Source organism: Crinia signifera, chromosome 8 (assembly GCF_055691185.1).
Source record: "Crinia signifera chromosome 8, ASM5569118v1, whole genome shotgun sequence".
NCBI classification, from domain to species: Eukaryota; Metazoa; Chordata; class Amphibia; order Anura; family Myobatrachidae; genus Crinia; species Crinia signifera.
In genome coordinates, this window is record NC_139224.1 from 37,648,633 (window position 1) to 37,671,104 (window position 22,472).

General features: G+C 43.1%; 1 protein-coding gene across 4 annotated transcripts in view; it reads right to left on the bottom strand.

The window, feature by feature from the left end:
• Positions 1 to 22,472, bottom strand: part of RAF1 (Raf-1 proto-oncogene, serine/threonine kinase) — a 75,927-nt gene that overhangs the window by 16,984 nt on the left and 36,471 nt on the right. Inside the window, exons 3-10 of one of the 4 annotated variants that reach the window (XM_083156173.1) lie at positions 19,469 to 19,581; positions 14,624 to 14,723; positions 11,984 to 12,141; positions 10,049 to 10,144; positions 9,553 to 9,706; positions 5,363 to 5,390; positions 4,507 to 4,613; positions 3,870 to 3,987 (exon numbers count right to left, since the gene is read on the bottom strand). In XM_083156173.1, coding sequence (XP_083012299.1) covers positions 3,870 to 3,987; positions 4,507 to 4,613; positions 5,363 to 5,390; positions 9,553 to 9,706; positions 10,049 to 10,144; positions 11,984 to 12,141; positions 14,624 to 14,723; positions 19,469 to 19,581 — 874 coding nt within the window. Of the gene's footprint in view, positions 1 to 3,869; positions 3,988 to 4,506; positions 4,614 to 5,362; positions 5,391 to 9,552; positions 9,707 to 10,048; positions 10,148 to 11,983; positions 12,142 to 14,623; positions 14,727 to 19,468; positions 19,582 to 22,472 lie in introns of all 4 variants that reach the window. The other 3 variants (XM_083156172.1, XM_083156171.1, XM_083156170.1) reach the window with 3 other exon arrangements.

A 22,472-nucleotide genomic window follows, 5' to 3' on the forward strand; every position in this document is an offset into this window, starting at 1 on the left:
TATTTGAAAGCAACAGTACCTAAAGTGCCATAGCTCTCACCTGATATACTAGAAATGGTGGGGAGCTAAACTCAGATGGGATTAGGTTGACAAGCATTTGGGTCATCATGGGTCTAGGTCGACACGGGTCCAGGTCGACTCAAGCATTAGGTCGACATGAGGGTTTTCACTGTTTTTTTGAGCCGACAAGCAGTATTTCATGCCCTACCATCCACTAGGACGCGGTGGGAGAATAAAATAGTGTGCCCGAAGCATGGCGACCTAATGCTTGGGTCTACCTAGACCCATGGCGACCTAATGGCGTTGACCATTCTCTTGTAGATCTAATGATCCATACCCACTCAGATTGCCAAATACTAAAAATCACCACCACAAAAAGGGGAGAAGGAAAGCGCTCTCCCATCAGGGTTACACTATAAAATAAGGAAACAAATGCATAGTAGGGCTATTTGTTACCACACAGCAAGGCTGAATATACAACTCATTCATCCTAGAAATAAGTGGCCATCACTGTGCCAAACACAGGGAGAGATTACTAAAGGCCCCGTGCACTTCTGAGACTTTTCCAAGCGAAGGTGGTGCATACAATCTCCCTTGAGCAGCCTGGCAGCTTTCCGGGCAGCAGGACTGCATTGAATACATTGTATATGTAAATATACAAAATATATGTATGCGAACCTAGGCAAGGCTGCCAGTTCCGATAAATCTTTAGTGCAGCCCTTGTAAGATCAGGCACCGATCTGATGTGCGTAGGAATCGGAGGCAAATCATATGCGATTTGACACTTTTCATCCGATTTCCCATCCCAAAACATCGGAATCAGATGAAAAGGGCCCAAATAGCACTAGTACAGTGATGGCTAACCTTGACACTCCAGCTGTTGTTGAACTACACATCCCAGCATGCAACAGTTTTACTATTTGGCCATGCTAAAACTGATGCAGGGCATGCTGGGATATGTAGTTCAACAACAGCTGGAGCGTCAAGGTTAGCCATCACTGCACTTGTATATGGCCACCTTAAGCCTTGGAGAGAGATAAAGCATCGACCAGTCAGCTCCCGATTGCACGGTTACAAACGATGTTTGAAAAATGACAGTTGAGATCTGATTGGCAGGTACTTCAGCTCTATGCAAGGCTTAGTACATCTCCCCCTACCTTTGTGTTCTGCTGCATATACCAGATATTTGTCCGTTTACTGAAGTAGGGAGAGCCTCAGGGATGCACAGACTGGGCGTCCACATCCACCTGATGCAGTGGTCTACCCACTACTTAGTACATTGGTACCGTGATCCGCTGATTTCTCTGTACCTAAATAAGCAGTTTGGGATGGGCACTTTTAGTATCTACATAAATAGATGGAAGTGAATATTACATCTCTCAACATAGAGCTGTGTTTGGGTTAGTGGTGTGAGACCAATTTGCAGACAATAGAATGGTCAGTGGACCTTTCTGTAGTAACAAATGTCACCTATAGGGCTGCTGTTTTCTGCATCATTTTTACATAACTTGCAGATAATCCCATATGTTTTATTCCCTTTTGGGGAACTTTATGCTGATCACATAAAAAAGGAGCAGTGTATACATGTCTATGGTGATAGTAAAAAATACTACATAATCTTATTCCACCTGCTTTACACTCATTGGGGTTTATTTACTAAGATGGGAGTTCTATTGAAGATCGAATGTTGCCCATAGCAACCAACCAATCAGATTCTACATCTTATTTATATAGCACCTTCAGAAGATAATAGATAGATCTGATTGGTTGCTATAAACAACATCCCATCTCCAATAGAAGACAGACAGAAAGAAAAGCCCTGATTGGTCAGCCCCTCATTTTACCACATTTTATCCTCCTCCCCATACTGACTTGTATATGCCCTACCAAAACTCTTACTCGGGTGTTTACTCCGAGCTTAAGCCCGATCAGCATCGCTGGCATATGTGAGTTTTTCCATATGAAACATACAAACTTACGAAGAATTGTGTTTGTCATAATCGCGATTTCGGAGGTTGTATGCGATCGTGTTTAGTCATATTTAACGGATGTGCACAACCATGGCTGAACACGCACAGGTTGTGCAGTCCTGCCTGTGAGCAACGTGTTTTACTAGTATCCTGCACAGATCAGTGTGAGGTGCATAGGCTCCTGTAAACAGGCTGCTCACAGGGGGCCAGATGTACTAAGCTTGAAAAGTGGTAAAAAGGAGAGTGATAAACCACCAGCTCCTAACTGCCAGGTCAAAGGCTGTGTTTGAAAAATGACAGGTATGAGCTGATTGGCTGGTGGTTTATCACTCTTCATTTTATCACTTTTCAAGGCTAAGTCCAATAGCATCCATTTACCAGGTGTATTTTGGTACGAGAAGGCTGCATGTTTTTAAACCCGAATCTTAGTTAAAATTTCCATGTTTCATACCTCTCTACCGACAGTACATGCAAGTTGGGTCGATGGTGTATTGACTTCTATTTGCAGTCAGCAGTGTTTTGCAGTATAAATAGTGATTTTACTAAACATACCCGAGAATGCAGTCTTGGACAAACAAGAACTTTATTTCCTATACACCTAAAGCTCTTCCTTGCTCTTTTTAGTCATGCAATGCCTCAGAAGGAAGAGCCATTTGCTTTAAATCATCTAGGATACAATTCACGCATTACATTCAGTTTTCCCAATGCAGATAGTTCAGCAGACTGATGCCCCTCTGATGCTATAAACCCACTGCTGAAAATCGCAGAAGGAAATCCAGGAATATTTGTATTTAGAACAAGCAGTGGGATGGAGAGTACACACAGCTGTCGTGGTGGCAGGTCTGCAGTAAAGTCTATTTACTGGTAACATCTGCTAGAATGAAGTACTGTGAAGTGTTTGAGCTACGAGATGACGTTTAGTACAATGAACAGTTGAGGTTAGCGAACGAGTTAGGACACGTGTGGATACACCACCTGTAATTCACAGTAGCTTTTACAATGCAAAACTAAAGCGATTGTAGATTACATTTAATCAATTTTAAAAGACCATTTTCAGGGAGAATATTTAGCAACCTGTCGTCACATACTCCATCATAAAAAAGGTGCCCATACACTTATCCGATTCGGGCAGATTTCGCCTGATCAAAACGAAAAATCGTCCCAAATCAAATGTGTTTGACATCCCGTTTGACCCGATGCACAGTCCCGTGTGCATCAGGTCGGACCCTCGCTGGCCTATCTTTTGAATTTTTACAAATTCCGCCACAGCTGTAAACGATGTATGCTCAGCACATTCTGGGCACTTTGGGCTGCCCACCCTGCCATGATGCTGCAGCCCGGACCCCACCACTACCATTTTTTTTATTGCTCTACTGCCCCCGCAGCTCCCCAGGAACTTACATGGGGTTTACTCAGTGTAAAAAAAATGTCACATCAAGTGCCAAATCGCTAGTGAGCTCTGCCGGGGAGCTCAGGGGAAATGGACATGTCGGACTAGTGTATGGGGCCCTTAGCTGAATAAGTGCATGGAATTGGGATATACGCAAAAAAAGAAAATGGTGCAAATATGAGAAAATTAGGTTCTGGTGAACAGTGGTATTTTCTTTAACGAACAAAAAAAAAATATATATATATATGCTGTATTACTAAACCTTTTACACCCTCCCTGGCTGGCTGTAACTGCATTCTAGCGGGCTGGATCTAGCATGACTAAAATTGGCTAAGCCAGACCTCATTACTCACGCCAATGTCACAGAACAGCAGGGAACTGGAGTAACTCTTACATATACTAGAGAATATTAACAGACAATACATATTATCAATGTAATCTGAATAGAAGATGTGTTGTACGCGTTATGATGTAGGAAAGAGATCAACATAAGCTGCATTGATACTTACCATGCCATTTGCCTTTGTACACGGTCCCAAACGATCCTGATCCTATTCTGGTAGAAAGCATCACCTCGCTGGCCTCAATTTCCCAGTAGTAACTGGAATCTCTTTGCCCACGGGAGCGCTGTGAAACAAAGGTAATATTCTGGTGATATTGAGAGACCCCGCTCCTACTTTCCCACAAAACTGTGGCCATACCCTCCCAAATGTGATTTCCCAGCTCAGTTTTTGATGCTCAATAGCCACACCTATCCAACACAACCCTGCCCAAACCCCTCTGTCAGTCTTAAGCTGTGTACACACGGGGGTGATATAGTGTTCAGCAATATATTGCTCAGTGTCTCCTTTTCATCAGCGACCAGAGATGGTCGCTGATGAAAGGGAACTTCTGCCGGGGAGCCGCAGAGGGAATCAGCTGGTCGCAGGAGCGCGATCATAAGGGGCTAAAAAAGGGAACGCGCACCCGGCGATATATCGCCGGTGCACACTCCAATCGCTGGCAATATGGTCGCTCAGCAACCATGTTGCCAGTGATTATAGCCCATGTGTATGCACCTTAAGAGTGTTTCATCAGCTGTAGCGCCCAAAACATTCCACATATTGGCCATAGACAGAACACACCACTAAGAATGGCGATACTCACTATTTTATTCTTCTCTTGGCTGCTGGACGCAGCGGATTTCTCTCTGTGTGTGGGAGCTGGAGTTTTGGACTGAGACCATCCTGTAGGACTCATATTATTGGGACTCCCTGAAAAGGAGATAGGAGAAAGGTTAGATAACAAAAAGGCAAAATGGAGTTGCAAGGGAGTTTCGCGGAGGGATCTGGTTTGCTTTTGCACAGAGTTTGCTCCGAGTGCTGAGCACAGACAACTAGGTGACATCTACACTTATAGCTGAAGTGGCATAAGAGGGTGCTCACACACAGGCCAAGCTCAGCAGATTTGTGGTAATGGAAACGGGAGATACAAGCCCATTTCTAGCAGACTTCATGATCAGTGCGCATCTGCATCCACTCTGGCCATTATTCTGGTTCACTTGCAAAGGCAAATTCCTTCTCAAATGGACAATACCCTGTGCACTGCAGGTGGGGCAGATATAAAAGACTGCTTTATTTTTACACTGCAATATAGATCTCACTTTGAAAAAAACGAACCAAATTCTAATTCTCTGCACAAGTTACATCTGCCCCCATGCAGTGCACATGGTTTTGTCCATTTGAGAAGGAATTTGCCTTTGCGAGTGAACCAGAATAAGGGCCAGAGTGGATGCAGATGCGCACTGATCATGAAGTCTGCTAGGAATACAAGCATTCAGATATAGACCATCCAGTACTATAGAAGCATTTAGCAAACAGTCAAATGTCTGCATTTTTTCTTCATGCGGACAATGCAGGTATAATTATGGCCAAATTGTATTTAGCTCCTCACAGCCCCAGAGCATACAATACGGGTAAAACATAGGAAGGAACCGCTATGGAAGCGTGCTACATTCATTTACCTGACTCGCTGTGAATTCTGACTGCATCCTGTAACACAGAGCATAAGAGGATCATTAAGGCCAATCAAACGCATTTCCACTTCCAATACAACGGATAACAAAATGTCACGGTAACAAGCACTACATGCACATTCTCATTAATGGAGTAAATAAAAATTAAGCGAATGTTTAGTATCCCCAATAACTTTACAGCTTTCGGGTAAATTCAGTTCTGGGTCATGACTGTTGGGACGTCCCGGCAGTCGTGACCCTGTCCCGTTCTCGGCCCGCTCGACAGCAAATCGGCAGGCAGGATTCAATGTCCCATCTACCAAGTGCCGAAGAGGGGGCGTGGCTGCGAGAAAAGGCCATGGATCGTCAAGATCCGGCCAGAAGCTCGACAATCCATGGCCATTCTCGGAAAAACAAGCCTGACTGCTTTTTGCCGAGATGCCTCCTCAATGCTGTTGGGAAAGACAGCAGTGAATAGGCACCCGCAGAAATAGCGGCGGTGGATTGAATACACGCCATAGTCTCCTTATTCAATCATTTCCTGTGCCAGTAACAATGTATTTTTCCAATAACAACCTCCCCCTAAGAACAAAAAAAAAAAAAAAAGAGAAGAACTAGGTCCAGAAAGGGATGTATTTGCTTATATGGTGGAAATGCCCTGGAGTTTCTAAATATTGGGATGATGTGATATTTATTTCTCTATCCAAAGATCCCTTACATGTACTTCTTTGCAAACCTAAATTCACTGTCCAAACCGCAAAATACATTATGTAGTTCTTTTTACAGCAAAGCAAAAATGCTACTTGCTGCACTCCTTCCATTTCTAATTGAATTAATAAAATATGGCATTTGGTGTCCATGGAATATATCACGGCTCTACTGAATGACTCCGTGTCAAAACTGTATTCAGCATGGAACCCATGTTACATTCCATAGGCGGTCACCCGGCTTCAGCGAGTCTCTTCGCTTTTTTTTTTACAACATTTCGCCTGTATATTACCCTCCCGCCCCTTACTTTATTTTACTAAACATTCATAATTTATTGTTAAGTTAGGTTCTATTATTTATGGGAGTTCAGTTCAAGTTTATATAAATGGAAAAAGTTGCTTTTAGGTTTCATCTTAAAACAAAGATTTTTGGTATTTTTATTCATTTCTTTTATTATTTTAAATTAATTAAAGCCTGGTTATAAATGGCTATGGTCAGTATCATTAAGTAAATTCGGACTGTAAAAAAAAAAAAAAGCCACACACAAAAAGCACATAAATGCAACACTAATTCATCAAAACACCCTTATTAAGTTAGACATACACATAGCAAATATACAAAAACATTCATACAAATACTTGGTTAAAAACACTGATGGCTGCTACAATTTAATGAAATGCTAATATTTGTTACTATGAGGTCCCGCCCACGTGTTATATAGTGCACACATGCTGTACTGAAGAGCTGGATAAACTTTGGGACACCCCTCCTCAGCATTTTATGCCCAAACTCCTATGCCTCCACTTCCAGTGCAACAGAAAAGGTTACGGCAGTATAGACATCTCTATAGAAGGGAAAGCAGAACCCTCAGAAGGATGGAAGCTATCCTAGGATGCAGTCTTCTAGGATTGGAGGAGTGAAGGTCATTAAACTCCTTTCATCCCAGCAGTTTACCCCAATGCTTAGAACTGGAGACCCAAAAGAAGGAAATGCACTGAAGTGAAGGAAGGGGGGAGATGGGTGGCTATTAAGGAGATTTACAGGGCTACAATATATTAATCAGGTTAAACAATATTACCCACTTGCAGTACAGAGGAGATGAATATAAAAACACATACAGAACAAACTATTAATCCCACAATAACAGAGGAGTCTGCCCGTGACAGACAGACAGGAGAAAGACAGAGCAGTCCCATCTCAAAATCAGTACAAGAAAACAAGAGATACCTACTCCACCCCACAAACAGAAATGTCTGCAGCGGGACTTTGGAGAAGCATTGAGCCAGTTATTCTAGTCAGAGAGAGCAAGACAGATGAGGATTAAGGGGGACAATAGAAACGAAATGGAAAGAAACAGAATTGAAACATTCAGGAAAAGATGACAACTCCTGTCCTATTTTCCATACAGTGGTGGGTGTAGCCTCGAAATGTCACTGAGATTGCTAATCAAGTGTTCAGCTCCAGACAATAAAAAAAAAAAAAAAAAGTGCCACCTGGAAATCACAAAGGAGATCCGTATAATAAAGTTTATATGTATTAGATTTCAAATATTGAAAAAAAAACATGGAAACTCTACAAATAACTATTAAAAAGACTTTGTGGGGCCCCACATATTGCAAAGCCACTCCATTGGAAACATGGGTTTAACCCTTTCCAGTCTGAACCAGCCTTGGACCAACCTTTTCTGCCATTTTGGAATTAACAGAGTCTGTTGACGTTTGCCAACACTACCAGGAATATCGTGGACATCAGCAAGCTCGTCACATCAAAGCATACAACTGCGCTAATAGTGCAGCTGGTAATCGCCACGTCTTTACAGTACTGGTAGTATGACCTTTCCACATCAATTTGTCTCATAAGGAACCTTTGGCTCATAAGGAATCTAAGGTCCTAGATGTTTAATAGGAACAGACTGCCTCCATATATTGTTCAACCAGAACATTTTATATGTGCAAGTGCAATATTTCGGTTTTAAATCAGTGCTTAGTTTTTTAATAAATACTATTGTGAAGATAATCCAATCCTTTTATTGTTTTTTTGTAGCGCTGCTCCTCCACTTTGTTGCTTTTTTGTACTACACAGGTTTAGCGGGTGTTGTATAACACACCGACAGTTGGGATTCCGACAGTCATTAGCCCGACGTCGGAATCCCGACTGCACAGCGGGAGGAGCGCAACAAAGCCCCTTGCGGGGTCGTGGACCCCCACAAGGGAGCGGTCGGGAATCCGACATCGGGGTAATGACTGACTGAATCCCGACTGTCGGTGAGTCATCCGGCACCCGGTTTAGCTACCTGTTTTGAGCAGCAGCCTGGTCTGACAGCCTGCCAAGTGCCGCCCTTTCTCCTCATCAGAGGTGTACGGTTTGTGGTTATTGAAGAAGCTGATGTACATTACATTCTAAAGCAGCCCATACACGCTGCTATGAGGGCGTGCTTTCCGTGCTGTACTAGCACGGATCGCATTGCATTGACAGTGCATGCGTTGTGCATGCAATGCAATGTGATAAAACCTAAGTACAAAAAGTATGTGCAAGCACATACTTTGGTTTCATCACATTGCATTGCATTGCATGCACAATGCATGCACAGGCAATGCAATGCAATGCGATCCGTGCTAGTACAGCACGGAAAGCACGCCCTCATAGCAGTGTGTATGGGCTGCTTAAGACTATACATCCTCCATAGGTCTGTAGTACACTAATAAGTAAAATAATAAGTAAAAACAAACAAATCAGCAGCAGAAGAATGTAAAGAGGAAATATAGCAACGTGCAATATATTCAAAATCAGTTTCCTTGTTTTCTCCTTAATAGAAGAAACAAAAATAGAAGTTCCAATTTCATCCTACGATCTATAAGGTGTGCCCAACCAAAAAGGAGGCTTTTGCTGTAGAGGTGTTGTATTTAAATCACAGTGGGGTAATGTGTTTGCTGAAAGATGGCGTGACGGTTTTCCCAGTGGCGCATGTGTAGTGAACGGCTTTGCTTCAGTTTCTCCATTCCTGGAAAGTTGTTTTGTGCAGTCCGATGCATGATGGATTCTGTGCACATAACCAAGCTTGTTGTGGATTATGTGATGCATGGTTCTCTTGCTTATCAACAGTGCAGCAGTAATTTCACGTGTGGTGATCGTGACGAAAGAGATCCTGGACAGCTGAAATCATGGTAGGGTTGGTGACCATGTTCGCCTGCCTTGATGCTTTCGTGTCCCATCTCATAACACAGACACCACCAGAACATGGTGCACAACGTAAGACACTGCTCTCCGTACACCGCCGTCATCCTGCGATAAATATCTGAGGCATGCTCGCCTTCTGCGCAAAGAAATTGGATAACAGCTCTTTGCGATTATATACGCCGCCGCTACAGCAAAAGTCTCCTATTCATTTGGGCACACCTTATATTAAACATACAAACCGCATGTTCCAACATGTATGGACAGTAGAAATATTGGTCTGTTTTGCACTTTATTAATGAGAAATTGGTCGTTACCTCGATTATCCCCTTATCCACCGGCAAGGTTGTGCTGACCATGTGCACATTGGGTGTGGACGTAGACCGCTGCCTCTGGGAAAGGGAACATTCGGAAGATGGATTTGGCGCTGTGAAGGTGAAAGCATGAGGTGTAGAATATCGGTGTTGGGAACTGCATTAGAAGAAATACAAAGATACACAAGTGAATAAATGCTGGCATCTGGGACAGATTGCTGTAAGACAGCACAAGTATTGTCTCACACGTTTGCGCATTGCTTCTGTACAGGGCTGACGTGCAGAATATTACGCAAACATCACAGTTTAGCAGCAGCGAGCACAGAGTATGATCACCCGATTGTTACATCCAGATCATGTGTAACATCCTGGTGAGATTATGGGGTTTGCACTCTGCATTTTGGTTCTAGAACAGGTTGATATTTACAATGTGGATGCCTCTCTCTAGGACACGGACTATTCAATGGGATGCAATGACAGGTTATCAAATGAAAATTACCTAGATGGGCCGCGTACAGATTCCCGCATCCGCCGCATAGTAAGGGATGATAATGCTGGCATGCCGCCTTCTACGTTATTTGGGTTCGGAAACAACCTGCTGAAGAGAGGAAGAATACAGATAGAAGTGTCAGGATACATTTCTAACACATAGCATAGTCATATTATAAACCTAGATTACACAAGCACATAGGACAGGCAATGCGCCAACCCATAGCATTACATAAGAATACACTTTGGGAGAGGCAAGCCGGAACATTTGGAGAGCTCTAGACTACATTGGAAAATTATGCAAAACAGGACTTCTAGAATCAGAAACAGCACTTACAAGCACAAGTACGCCAGCTAACCTAATACGCAAATATAAAGACTTTTACCAGGGCACAATTCAACACACACTGATCTAAATTCAGATCTAGCTTCACAAAAAATACTTGTTTAGGCCGGTATGCGGTCACTATGTAGACAAGAGTTTTTCACGTTGTTTGAGCTGACAGGTGGTATTTCATGTCCTACCATCCATTAGGGCAGTGGTATCAAACTAATGGCCCTCCAGCTGTTGTGCAACTACACATTCCAGCATGCCCTGCCACATATTTTATAGAATGGTTTGCTAAAACTGTGGCAGGTCATGCTGGAAAGTGTAGTTCCACAACAGCTGGAGGGCCATGAGTTTGACACCACTGCTCTAGGGTGTGGAGGGAGGATAGAAAAGGGGCAGCAGATACACATTGACGGTGTTCATGTTGACTATGTCGACATTCGGGACAAAAACAGGAAGAACTGTCAATCTAATGCTTGTGTCAACCTTCCAATCCTGCCGACCTATTACATGTGTCAACCTAAGCCGTATCAACCTTCATTGGTTGACCCAATGCCCCATACCCTGGTTTAGAAGCTAACCTAATCCACCAGAATATCAGAGAAGAGTAATTAATGCCTAGCTGCAATATGCACAGGCAACACAAGCTGGGTTCTAACAAACCATATATAATGTAGAGCATAAAGTTTCAGGTAGTGCAAGTAACACACCAGGCAGCCTTTAATACTCATCTTCCAATAGTAATAAATTGGCAGTGTGTCATCATATTACTTTTTAATCCATACATGCGTATACGCATCATGGGTGTATGTCATACATGTGACATCACTGCCTTACTGTAATTCAGTTAGTACAAAAAAAATTAATGAAAACAAAAAAAAAACCTACTACCTGCTCTATACGAAATCTATGCAGATTTACAAATAGGTGATAATAACCAAGTACATAAAAAACCGCAAAGAAATCTACTATTACTACAAGCGCCTGTACATATATATGCAAGATCCCACCAGTACCGTGTGGGTAGATTTGTGCTGAGAAGGCGGTCTATGGTTTCTTAGAACAACGTGACATGTCAGCTCCTTGGCGCACTTTTGTATGGTATCTTAATCATAACACGCAGCGTTCTAAGCCTGGGTGGTCTTATAAAAAGTCCTTGACGAGAAGACAGGACTTAGCGAGAGAGACAAATAGTAACCGATGATAGAATGACTCAAATCCTTTTAAGATTTGATGAAATCCTGAACATATGCTAGAAATTAATCAGATAATTATTTACATTCTACATACATGTGTGCTGGCTTGGTAACACGGTCCCTTTATATAGGAAAACTCCCTTTGTGTACTTTTTATTCCATCAGGATAAAAGCCTGTGGTAATTAGTTGGATGAAGGCCGTGTTTATACACTGTGCTCATCCCACTGTCATTTCATTTACAATAATAAGTTTGTTTAAAAATAGCATAAACGGGTTCATTCAGTTGTTTCCCAAGAGCTGGAACCTCTACTGAGGCAATTAGCTGACATTTTCCAAGCTGCGCTCTTTCTACACTGACAATAAATGAAGCAGCCCGTCAGGCCCTAGAAACGGGTTGCGAATGTGGAGCTCACTCACAGCCGTTGCCAGATGTTGCTCCAGTCTAAACACATGGTCGGGACTTTGGTGCTGCAATGTTCATGAAATTTGTATCCACACGTCTGACACCGAAAACCGTTCAGAAGGAACTTCTGGCAGATGTCGCAGAAGGCCAGCTTTAGGAAAGTCTTTCGTACCTGCAATAAAAGTCATGTAGGCCATTAATCTAAAAATAAGTCTTTCCACTGAGGTACTATTTAATATAGAGAAAAAAAAAGAAAATGTCTTGCTGGTTTACAGATTGTACATTCAACATCTGGACAAGAAATCAAATATGTGTAAGTAATTAGCATTGCGTTGGTCAAACATTAAAATGGATTAATTTTAAGAGGGTATTCAATCTGTGTCGATATTTCCTGAAAGGGCAAATATCGGAACTCACCTATTCAATGCTACTGTTAACAGCATTAAAGGGCATCAGATCGCACTTTTTTTTTTTTTTAAAGTTGGATTTGTTTTGTCGGCAGCGGATTGTCAAACTCATGTCCGTTTTCCATCAATCTGCGTCCGTTTCCAACAATTTACGGACTTGCCAGCACTCGGAACATTGAATTCAAACTGTCAAGTTCATGTTGGATAAGACGAAAGCAGCCAGGATTACGACTGGAGGGACGTTCCGACAGTTGGAGTTCTGGATTGAATTACCCCCCTTAGTATCCTATCTTATTTAAAAGTGGCAGAAAACTAATGGCCCTTTCACCCCAGAAGCAAATTACGGCATTTCAAGCTGGAAATTTGCTGAAAAACCCGGGTTTTTCATTGGGTCAACTCGAGTCTTAAATCCCAGCACTCCGATCCTGCTCTTGACCACTGTTGGTGAGCTGGGATTTAAGTACTGTGTTGACCCTTTCACACCACAGTAAAACCCATTTTTTTCAGCAAATTCCCTGGTTGAAAAAGTTTAACCTGGTGTTTTGCGGGTGGTGCTAATTGGGGTCAGGCTGCACCCGGGAAAACGACCCTGCACTCAAAATTGTCAGGTAATTGCCGGGTGGCTGGTGTGAAAGGGCTATAAAAAGGGGGAATTAAAAATAGTCTAAATTTTTAATGCCAATTTGTGGGAATACCGCCATTATTTCTACTCAAACCCTCCGGAGGTGGCTTACAGAAATCTGTGAAAAGTCTGGCATTTGGGCACACTGCCTCTGCCGTTGTGGAAGCACACCCAATACTTGTGCGGGTTTAAACACTGTACACATGTAAACCTGGTGCATGTGAGCGACATGCACCTGCGGCCATCTGCAAAACAATTGAATATTGACAAATGGTATCCAACGGTCACAAGACTCAATTCAGAGCGACAGTTGTATAAGCTCCAGCTGACTCCACTGAAAGACAGAAGCAGGGGCTGCATGGCTAGGAAACCTGCATGGTAACACGCAGACCGACGACCGACAAACCCCCCCCCACGAAAAAAAAGACATGCCCTTAATTCTGGGAATGCAAGCCTCCACCACTCTCAACATTGTAGCATGGACCTTGCACAGCCGCAGATTTAGAAATCTGTGTGGCAGTGGACCTGCCTCCATCTCTAGACAGAGAACCGACATTACCAAATAAATGGGCTTGACTGAATTCAGTGCAATATTAATAGTACCAGGAAGGAGGTTCCCGTAATGTAACTCTCTCTGCACAGGTTACATCTGAACGCCACCATCTGGTAGCACAATCATACCCGATCGGTTCAAACAATATTTTCTGCTATCTAAAAGTATCTAGCTGAGAACATAAAACTGATGCACATACACAAATATAAAAGGGGGGTATTCAATCCCAGATGCTATTTCCACTGAAATAGCAGTCATCGCCTATTCAATGCTGCCGTTACTGACAGCATTGAAGGCAGATTTAAAAAAAAAAAAACAGATCCGACTTTAAAACCAGTCAGATCTGTTTTGTCAGAAACGGCCACGGATTGTCAAATTCACGTCTGTTTTCGACAATCCGCATCAGTTTTCACCAATTTGTGGACTTTCTGACACTCTACAGTCAGCGAGTGCACTGACTACAGACTGTAGACAACGAATGAAAAACAGCCCGGATTCCGATTGTCGGGACGTCCCAAAGTGGTGACATAAACCAAAGCAATCAGTTTGTTTCTGTACAAAGAAAAGGCTAGAGTTCTTCGATTTTTTTTCAATAGGTTTCTGGTGTACCCATTATATGATAGTGTTTATTCTAGCACCCGCTATCTTTGAAAACCCATGCCATTCCTCTTCCCTGCCTGGGGTGTCGCTGTCTGCTGTAGTGCTTCTAGCACAGTGTGGTCTGTATATCTGTACCGATATGCAAACCAGACCTGTGCTAGAAACACCACTGCAGACAGCAACACCCCAGGCAGGGAAAAGGAACTGCATGGGTTTTCAAAGATAGCGGTTGCTAGAATGAACACTATATAAATACTATTACATCACGCTCCGAGATATTGTACAGTAGAATACTTAATGAAATTAATACAAATAACCCAAGTAATTCAGGGAAAAATTCATAGTTGCATAGACCACACTGATGTAAGAAAATATACAAGATTAATCAAGGTCAAAGATAAGAAAAAAATAAAAATAAAAAAATAAAATAAAAATCAGATCATGAAAATCAGGAATTCAAAGTCTGACTTACAAAATTATGGGTTGTTAGCGGAACGTGGTCCAAGAAATCCACTTGCAGCTCTGCCCCTACTAACGACATGGCATCCGTGCTCCAGTCCAGCCGCTGTTTCCTGCTAGAGCATAAGACATGTAACTATAGCAAGCAACCCATAGCAAAATGTCCTGCATCATCGCACAGCTAGATACCTCACTTAGGGCCAGATGTACTAAGCTTCAAAACTGATAAAATGGAGAGTGATAAACCACCAGCCAATCAGCTGCTTCGTCATGTCACAGGCGGTTTTGAAATATTACAGGTAGTAGCCGATTGGTTGGTGGTTTATCACATCTGGCCCTTAGGCCTAGATGTATCGAGCCTTTAAAGGTGATAAAATGGAGAGTGATAAACCATCATCCAATCCGCTCCTTACTGTCATGTTACAGGCTGTGTTTGAAAAATGAAAGGTAAGAGCTGATTGGTTGGTGGTTTTTCACTCTCCATTTTTAGTCACTTTTCAAGGCTAAGTACATCTGGTTCATCTAATAAAGCATTACAGGAAAACAGTTTCTCTATGCAGGGGTTGTGGTATGCATACTTCATATACACACACATCCACAAATGTCAAAGCCAATGAGGTGGCAAGCTCAGGTACAGAATAATGTATTGTATTAAATGTACTACAGGAAACCAAAAACAGATGAGATTTGGGTATACAGAGCCACATTTTCCAGTATGAAGGGGTGCTCTATCCAGGCAGACAACATTACTTCAATGCAAGGCTTTGGGAATAGGAATAAAGAAATACTGTTTTCACAGAAACATCATGCAGCAACACACACGATCCCTTACAACAAGCTATGCGGCATAAAAAGACATTTATTTATTTATCAACAGTTATTTACAAAGCGCACATTCCGCTTTACAGAGGATATTTAAACATTCACTTCAGTCCCTGCCCCAGTGCAGCTTACAATCTATATTCCCTACCACATGTACACACAGACATTATAGGGTTAAAGTTGTTGGAAGCCAATTAACCTACGAGTATATTTTTGGATTGTGGGAGGAAACTGGAGTACCCGGAGGAAACCCACGCAATTATGGGGAGAACATACAAACTCCGTACAGTTAGGGCCATGGTGGGAATCGAACCCATGACCTCAGTGCTGTGAGGCAGTATTGCTAACCATTACACTGTCCTTGCTGCCTATAACATAGTAATAAAAAGTAATGAATGACACATACATATGACACGTTGTTCCTTAGTGTTTGCATAGGTTTAGATTTTTTAACATGTTCCCACTATAACAATACATACAGACCTCCTGCCTGAAGACTCTTCTCAGATTCCCCCCCCCTTTATCAAACGCTCATGTCTAGACTATGTGATCCCCCAACACCCACTAACTGGTATATTTCCATGAAGGTCACTGCCTCCTGGCAAGTGCCATGGGGGAATTCTCAAATGATTGGACAGGTGCCAAAGGCCTCCAGGGAGAGATTCTGCCAACCTACCGGCACAGCCCTGCCACCTGCATAACAGCCAGTAGGGAGTACCTAAATAACAGCATGGGGGCCCTTTGGGATTTGATCCTTCTCTACTGGGAGATAAAATCACATACTACATGAAAACCATACGCATAACACCTACAGTATGAAGACTGGAATAGTTACAGGATTCTCTAGAAGCACGGTTGAAAAAAAAAATATGACTATAGGTGTGCTAGAAGATTGCAAGCAGATATCTTCCACAGCATCAGCAAAACTCCTTACGCTGGCCATACATTAGAATGACTTGTATATGATGCAGATCATATGATCAATTGAATGATCGATCGTATGTGCTTAATACACACATAATCTGCTTATGACCACAACCCTTCCCGACTGATCATATGTGCAGCACATAAGATCATGGGAGCAACCTCACGACCCGCGGGAATGGGCATCGTGTCACGATGTGCACACAATCATTTGCACGATCCGTCAATTTGTGCGTTCGGGCCTAGAACTCATGTCTGTCCACCTTGCTATTCTGATTGTGTCAGGATTTCCCTTGAACTCACCGGCACAGCCCTGCACTCAGGATTTGGGCCTTTGACACACGATGTGCCAACGATCCCTCATGCAATTCAGCTGCTTCATGCGACCGATCGCCTCATAGCTGGGTGGGAGTGTCCAGGAAACTGCCAGTCAATGAGGCCGGTCATACAAGCCATCAAATGGCCGACTGCATGTGCAGAAAACAACTTCTGCACCCAATCAGGACAGATAATAGGTGCAGAACATATGATCCAAAGGTCAACCTCTCCTCCCGCGGGACAGCACATCTAACCAATATACCGCACCATGTGCACGCAACCGGTCGCACGACCCATCCTTCGTGTATGGCCAGCTTAAGGCTATATGCCCAGAAGTGTGTGTGTGTGTATGTGTAATGAATGTATATATAGTTTATTACACAGACAGATCCTGTGAGGTGAAGTGGCTACGGCTGCAGCTTTCACTCTGTTGCGTGCACAAATTCTGCGCTCTGCATCTAAATATGTACATTTGGAACCGTATAAATGGAAATTGGATAGGGAAGGGGGGGGGACATGTGTGTGTGCTATATCGATGCTGTAAAGAGAATCCAGAAATAGAATCAAAGTACAGCCTGAGGCAATGTGCTATACTCAGCTGGTATACACACACACCATGATTATGTGCTGGGTACACACCTCCAGTTCTATGTGTGAATTTCAATGGAATATTTGGAAAGGCACAGCTAGAAAGTCATTGTATCTGTTGGCTGACAAACACAGCAGTTTCGCAAATCCCAGAGGAATAAGTTGCGTGACTTGTCCCCACCTACAGAAACTTGGTATCCGATTACCTCAACCAAAACAAAACTCGCTCTGGGAAACGTCCCAGCACTTCCAACTGTAGCCTGGCTCTCGCCAAGTGTATGTGGGGGGTGGAGGAGGGAGAAGGAGGCCGCAACCTCAACCAGATTCTCCCTGAGCACAACTCACAGCAGAGTTCCTTATATCACAATATGGAAGATGAATGTAGAAGCAGACGCTGCAAAGGAAGTTGTGAACCAAATGTCTTTATCTAGTACATACAATGTCTGTACAATTCCTTTTTCATGTGCATACAGTATAGCAGGTCTGTGGATCTCTCAGCAAAAGTACGATGTGACTGGGATCCAGATGGCTGGCCGACAGGCAATATGTTGACATAGCAATCGTCGACACGTGGGGGGGTGAGTTTCAAATTGTATTTTTTTTGAACTCTCAAACTTTGACCACCCACATGGGCTAACTAATTGGGGCTCCACGTGCTACGGTATGAACACGGACACCAAAAACCATTAAAAACTCAAGTCGACCAGTGATGGCTAACCTTGACACTCCAGCTGTTGTTGAACTATACATCCCAGCATGCCCTGCATCAGTATCATCATGGCCAAATAGTAAAACTGTAGCAGGGCATGCTGGGATGTGTAGTTCAACAACAGCTGGAGTGTCAAGGTTAGCCATCATCAGTGTTGAGCCTATGATCCGTACCAGAGCCTTCCAATGAAAGGCTGGTTCAGCACTGCACTATAGGAAGAAGCTGGGTCTACCAGGATTGAAGGGCATGCATTAGATTAATCCCATCATGAGATCTGGTTCTTATTTTGTGGATGCATCTTCATAATCTGTTGGCCAATTTTAAATTTAGCCCATTTGTGCAGGAGTCACTCATAAAACAGGCAGTGTGACCAATCCGCCAAAGTGAACCAAGCAAAAAAACAACAAAAAAAAAACCTGTACAAATAAATGGATCACCGTTTGCTGCGCAGTTTGTAATCAACCAGTCTGATAAAAAGGATTTGGTCTGGAACTCATAACTGCAGTTTGTCCATAACTACAGTGGGAATGTGCGTAAGTTTCAGAGCCCGACCTCATTTATCAGTGCGCACTAAGACAGTAGGACCCTACATTGCCCACAGTTCTGTTGGTCATTAACTTTGCCTCGATACAAACTTCCTGCTATCGCCCAGCTACACCTCCCCAGATATAAGGTGAGACGCCACCAAGCTGAAGTGCAGAAAGTGCAAAACTTGCAAGATCCATAGCAAAACTGCTCCTTTGGTCCCTTAATTTTTAGCTGCAGTGTTAAAAAATAAATAAAAAAAGGCAAAATAATTTGGTACTCGTTTCCTAGCACAGCGCCAGCGATAAAAATTTTATCCATCGGGACCTAAAAAAATCGCGTTGATCGCATGCAACCAAATTGCATGCGATGGACGCGATTTTTTACATTGGAACCTCATGAGACCGCACATTGGATTGGAAGTAAATGACATGCGATGACACTTTACACAATTTATCGGCCCAGTCAAATTCGAATGTTTAAACCAGGCATGTCCAACGTTGGCCCTCCAGATGTTGTGAAACTACACATCCCAGCATGCTTTGCCACAGTTTTGCTATTGGAGAATGCTAAAACTATTGCAAAGCATGCTGGGATGTGTAGTTTCAAAACATCTGGAGGGCCAACGTTGGACATGCCTGGTTTAAACGGATGTTCATTACCCTGGAGTGCAAAGTGCTGGTTTCCCCCTTATGGCAGCAGGACCATACACTTGTGGTCTCCAACCGCACTATTTTTTTATTTATTTTTTTAAACCATTATTCTACTTGAAATCCTGTAGGACCATAACCAGGGTCGATTACTATTCATAGATCTCTCCAGCAGAATCTATTTGGAAGCTGAGGAAGCTATATAAAAACAAGCAGCACCGACAGTAATATTTTAGGAACAATTGTCCAAATTTGGACATATATACTAAATCTTACATATTCTGCAGAAATTTTATATAAACGGTAAATCAAATGTTCTTACCCTTTGGCATCATGGATTAGGCGGAAAACTGCGCAGCATTCCGGCTGGAGCCCTCGCACCTTCAATGCTTTCATAAGACAATCGTGTAAACTCATGTCATTCCGCACATTTACCTAGAAAGGGTGAAAAAACATTTTTATTTATAGTGAATTCTAAATAAATATATATATAAAAAAAAAAATTATATAAATCTATCGATCTATCTATAGTGTCCCCGCTAGGCTGTTTTAGCGGGGCGCTGCGCCCTGCCCGATTTTTAAAGTGAAAAATGCGCCCTGCCCCTCTGGCAGCGCCCCGCTAAACCAGCCTGCCTTTGTCCCCGCTGTTTTGACCGGGGATGCCCGGCACCGCTGTACATAGCGATGCCCGGCACTTCCCCGGCAGTTTACAGCCTTCCAGGTGGCCGGGTCCGCCCCCTGTGCATGACGCCGCCGGCCGCGCCCACCCCTGTGCAGGATTCTGCCGGCCACGCCCCTTTTCGTCATGGCGCGGCCCGGGCACGCCCCTTTTGTGACGTTGGCGGCCCGGGCACACCCAAAATAGTGACGTCTGCGTGCCCGGTCCGACCCCCCCGCCCTAGTTCCTAGAAGGAACACTATATACATATATATTTGTTTCAACATGTAAAGGCTCCCATACACTAGCCGATTTTGGTCAGATATCGGCCAGATCAGTCGGATCTGGCCGAAAGCGGACCAAAATCGGCTAGTTTTGATGTCCCCTCAGATCCGATGCGCGGTCCCGTGCGCATCGGATCTGCGTCGGGTGGTCGGACCTGCTGCACGTCCGACCACCCGACTTGGGACCTAGTGGGGCAGCGCGGCGGTGGAGGGAGCAGGGGACGCTGCAGGGGACACGGTTGTGTAAAAAGAGTCGTTTTGTGATTTAAAAAGTAGCCTGAATCAGATTATCAAGGTATTTTACCAAGTGATCCCTACACCTCTGTTTCTGTAGATGTGGAAATATTTATTTATCTTTCGCAGTTACAATTTTTTTTTGTAATGCAAACAGTTACAAAATTACAATTACAAAATTAATTGTAATTTTTTTCTTAAATTCAAAAATGGCCTACACTGAATGTTGAACTATGTTAATGTTCTTATTTTAAAGTGGCTGTTGAGCCTGACTAGATGTTGGACTTGAAAGGGTTAAATAGTTATTTCTATAGCGCACACATATTTACGCTTTACAGAGAATAGTAGAACAATCACATCAGTCCCTGCCCCAGTGCAGCTTACAATCTATATTCCTCACCACCTGTACACACATGCTGTGTACACGGTCAGATTTCCTTTCCGATGTTGACGATATATTTAACATCGGATCGGCATCGGATGCAGATCGCAAGGGTTTTAACCCTTGCGATCCCGATCCGCGTTCACGTATCGGAAGCCAGAAAGTCTTGGCTGCCTTGTCTATATAGTGCAGATCTGCACTATATAGTCAAGATAGGATGCAAATTGGATGTGCCTTAAGATCCTATCTGATCAGATCGTGGATAGGATCTTAAGGCACATCTAACATGTGTACACACACACACACACACACACTCACTATTGGGTTAATTTACCAGTATATTTTTGGATTGTCAGAGGAAAATAGAGTACCCAGAGTAAACCCACACAAGCACGGGGAGAATATAGAACAAGATATATCATGCGTATAAATTGAGCGATATACTGTAGGCAATAGGTCATTACGAAACAGCATATTGGTCAGACATTGCTCCAGTGGGTACCTGGCTTTAAGGCTGCATCAACAAATTGCGTTTTAGCAGGACGCAGCAGCATTGTGTATATATCCGATTAAGCATCCTGCTAAAATGCAATTACAATGTAATCTGTCTGTCATACATTGGATTTAATTTTGATCATTATTTTTCGACTTTTGTACCAGTTTAATAAATATCCCAAGATCTGAACAGTAACACTATTTGGACTATGCTAATAAAATAATGTGAGTTTCCATTAACCAGAATGTAAACTATTTGGGATTATGCACTGGACCTCTTGCATCACAGCTGTCATCTGGTTAATAATTACAATGCTGCACAAGTTGAACAATATACATTGAAGCATCACATAGTGTAAAGAGATCAGTAACAAAACCGGAACATTTTTTTCTTGTAGGCTCTCATCACTGTGCACTAAACTTTTAACCACTATGTCTGCACCATTAGAATGCAGCATTACCTGCTGTACACTTCCAGCATAATAGATATTGTGTTCATTAAAAATGCCACAGTGCCCCTCTGCCTCACACAGACGGGCCACAGTGCCCCTCTGCCTCACACAGACGGGCCACAGTGCCCCTCTGCCTCACACAGACGGGCCACAGTGCCCCTCTGCCTCACACAGATGGGCCACGGTTAAATAACGTTTTCATTTCCTTTACGGTTTCAGACTTAGTAAAAACTTTCATTTTGTGCCTCGTTTGTCTTTAGGGCCCAAAAAATAGACATGTTAAGGCGCATCGGTTCTTTTTTTTTTGGGGGGGGGGGGGGGGGGGCGGCAAAATCACTCAAGAATGTTTGTTATTTTTAATGGTGTTAGATGTGAGTTATGTAGACTAGTGTATTTTTCTTATTTAGATCCAAGCTATGCTCTCACTAATATTTATCTTGGATGACATGTCTGGAAAGTCAGTGAACTGCCTGTATGGAGCACACTGCAAGCCATTGACAGCAGTTCCTCCATATTTCTGTCATCGCTCGCTATTGGGAAAGATCCAAGGCTGGAAGGGTGGGGGGGGGGGGGTACTGCAGAACACACATTATATACATCAAATAATATAAAATTTCATAAATACACAGACACACTAACTGAAGAATTCTCTACGGGTACAGGGAATATCTAGCAGGGGAGGAAGGTGTACTGTATTAGAAATTATTAACAGCCAGACACACATTTCATTTCAGCATTGGCTGATAGAGGTACAAATCCTGGCAATATTACTGGATTTTCATTACAATCCTAGGGAGACTGGCACCTCGTCAATTCACAAT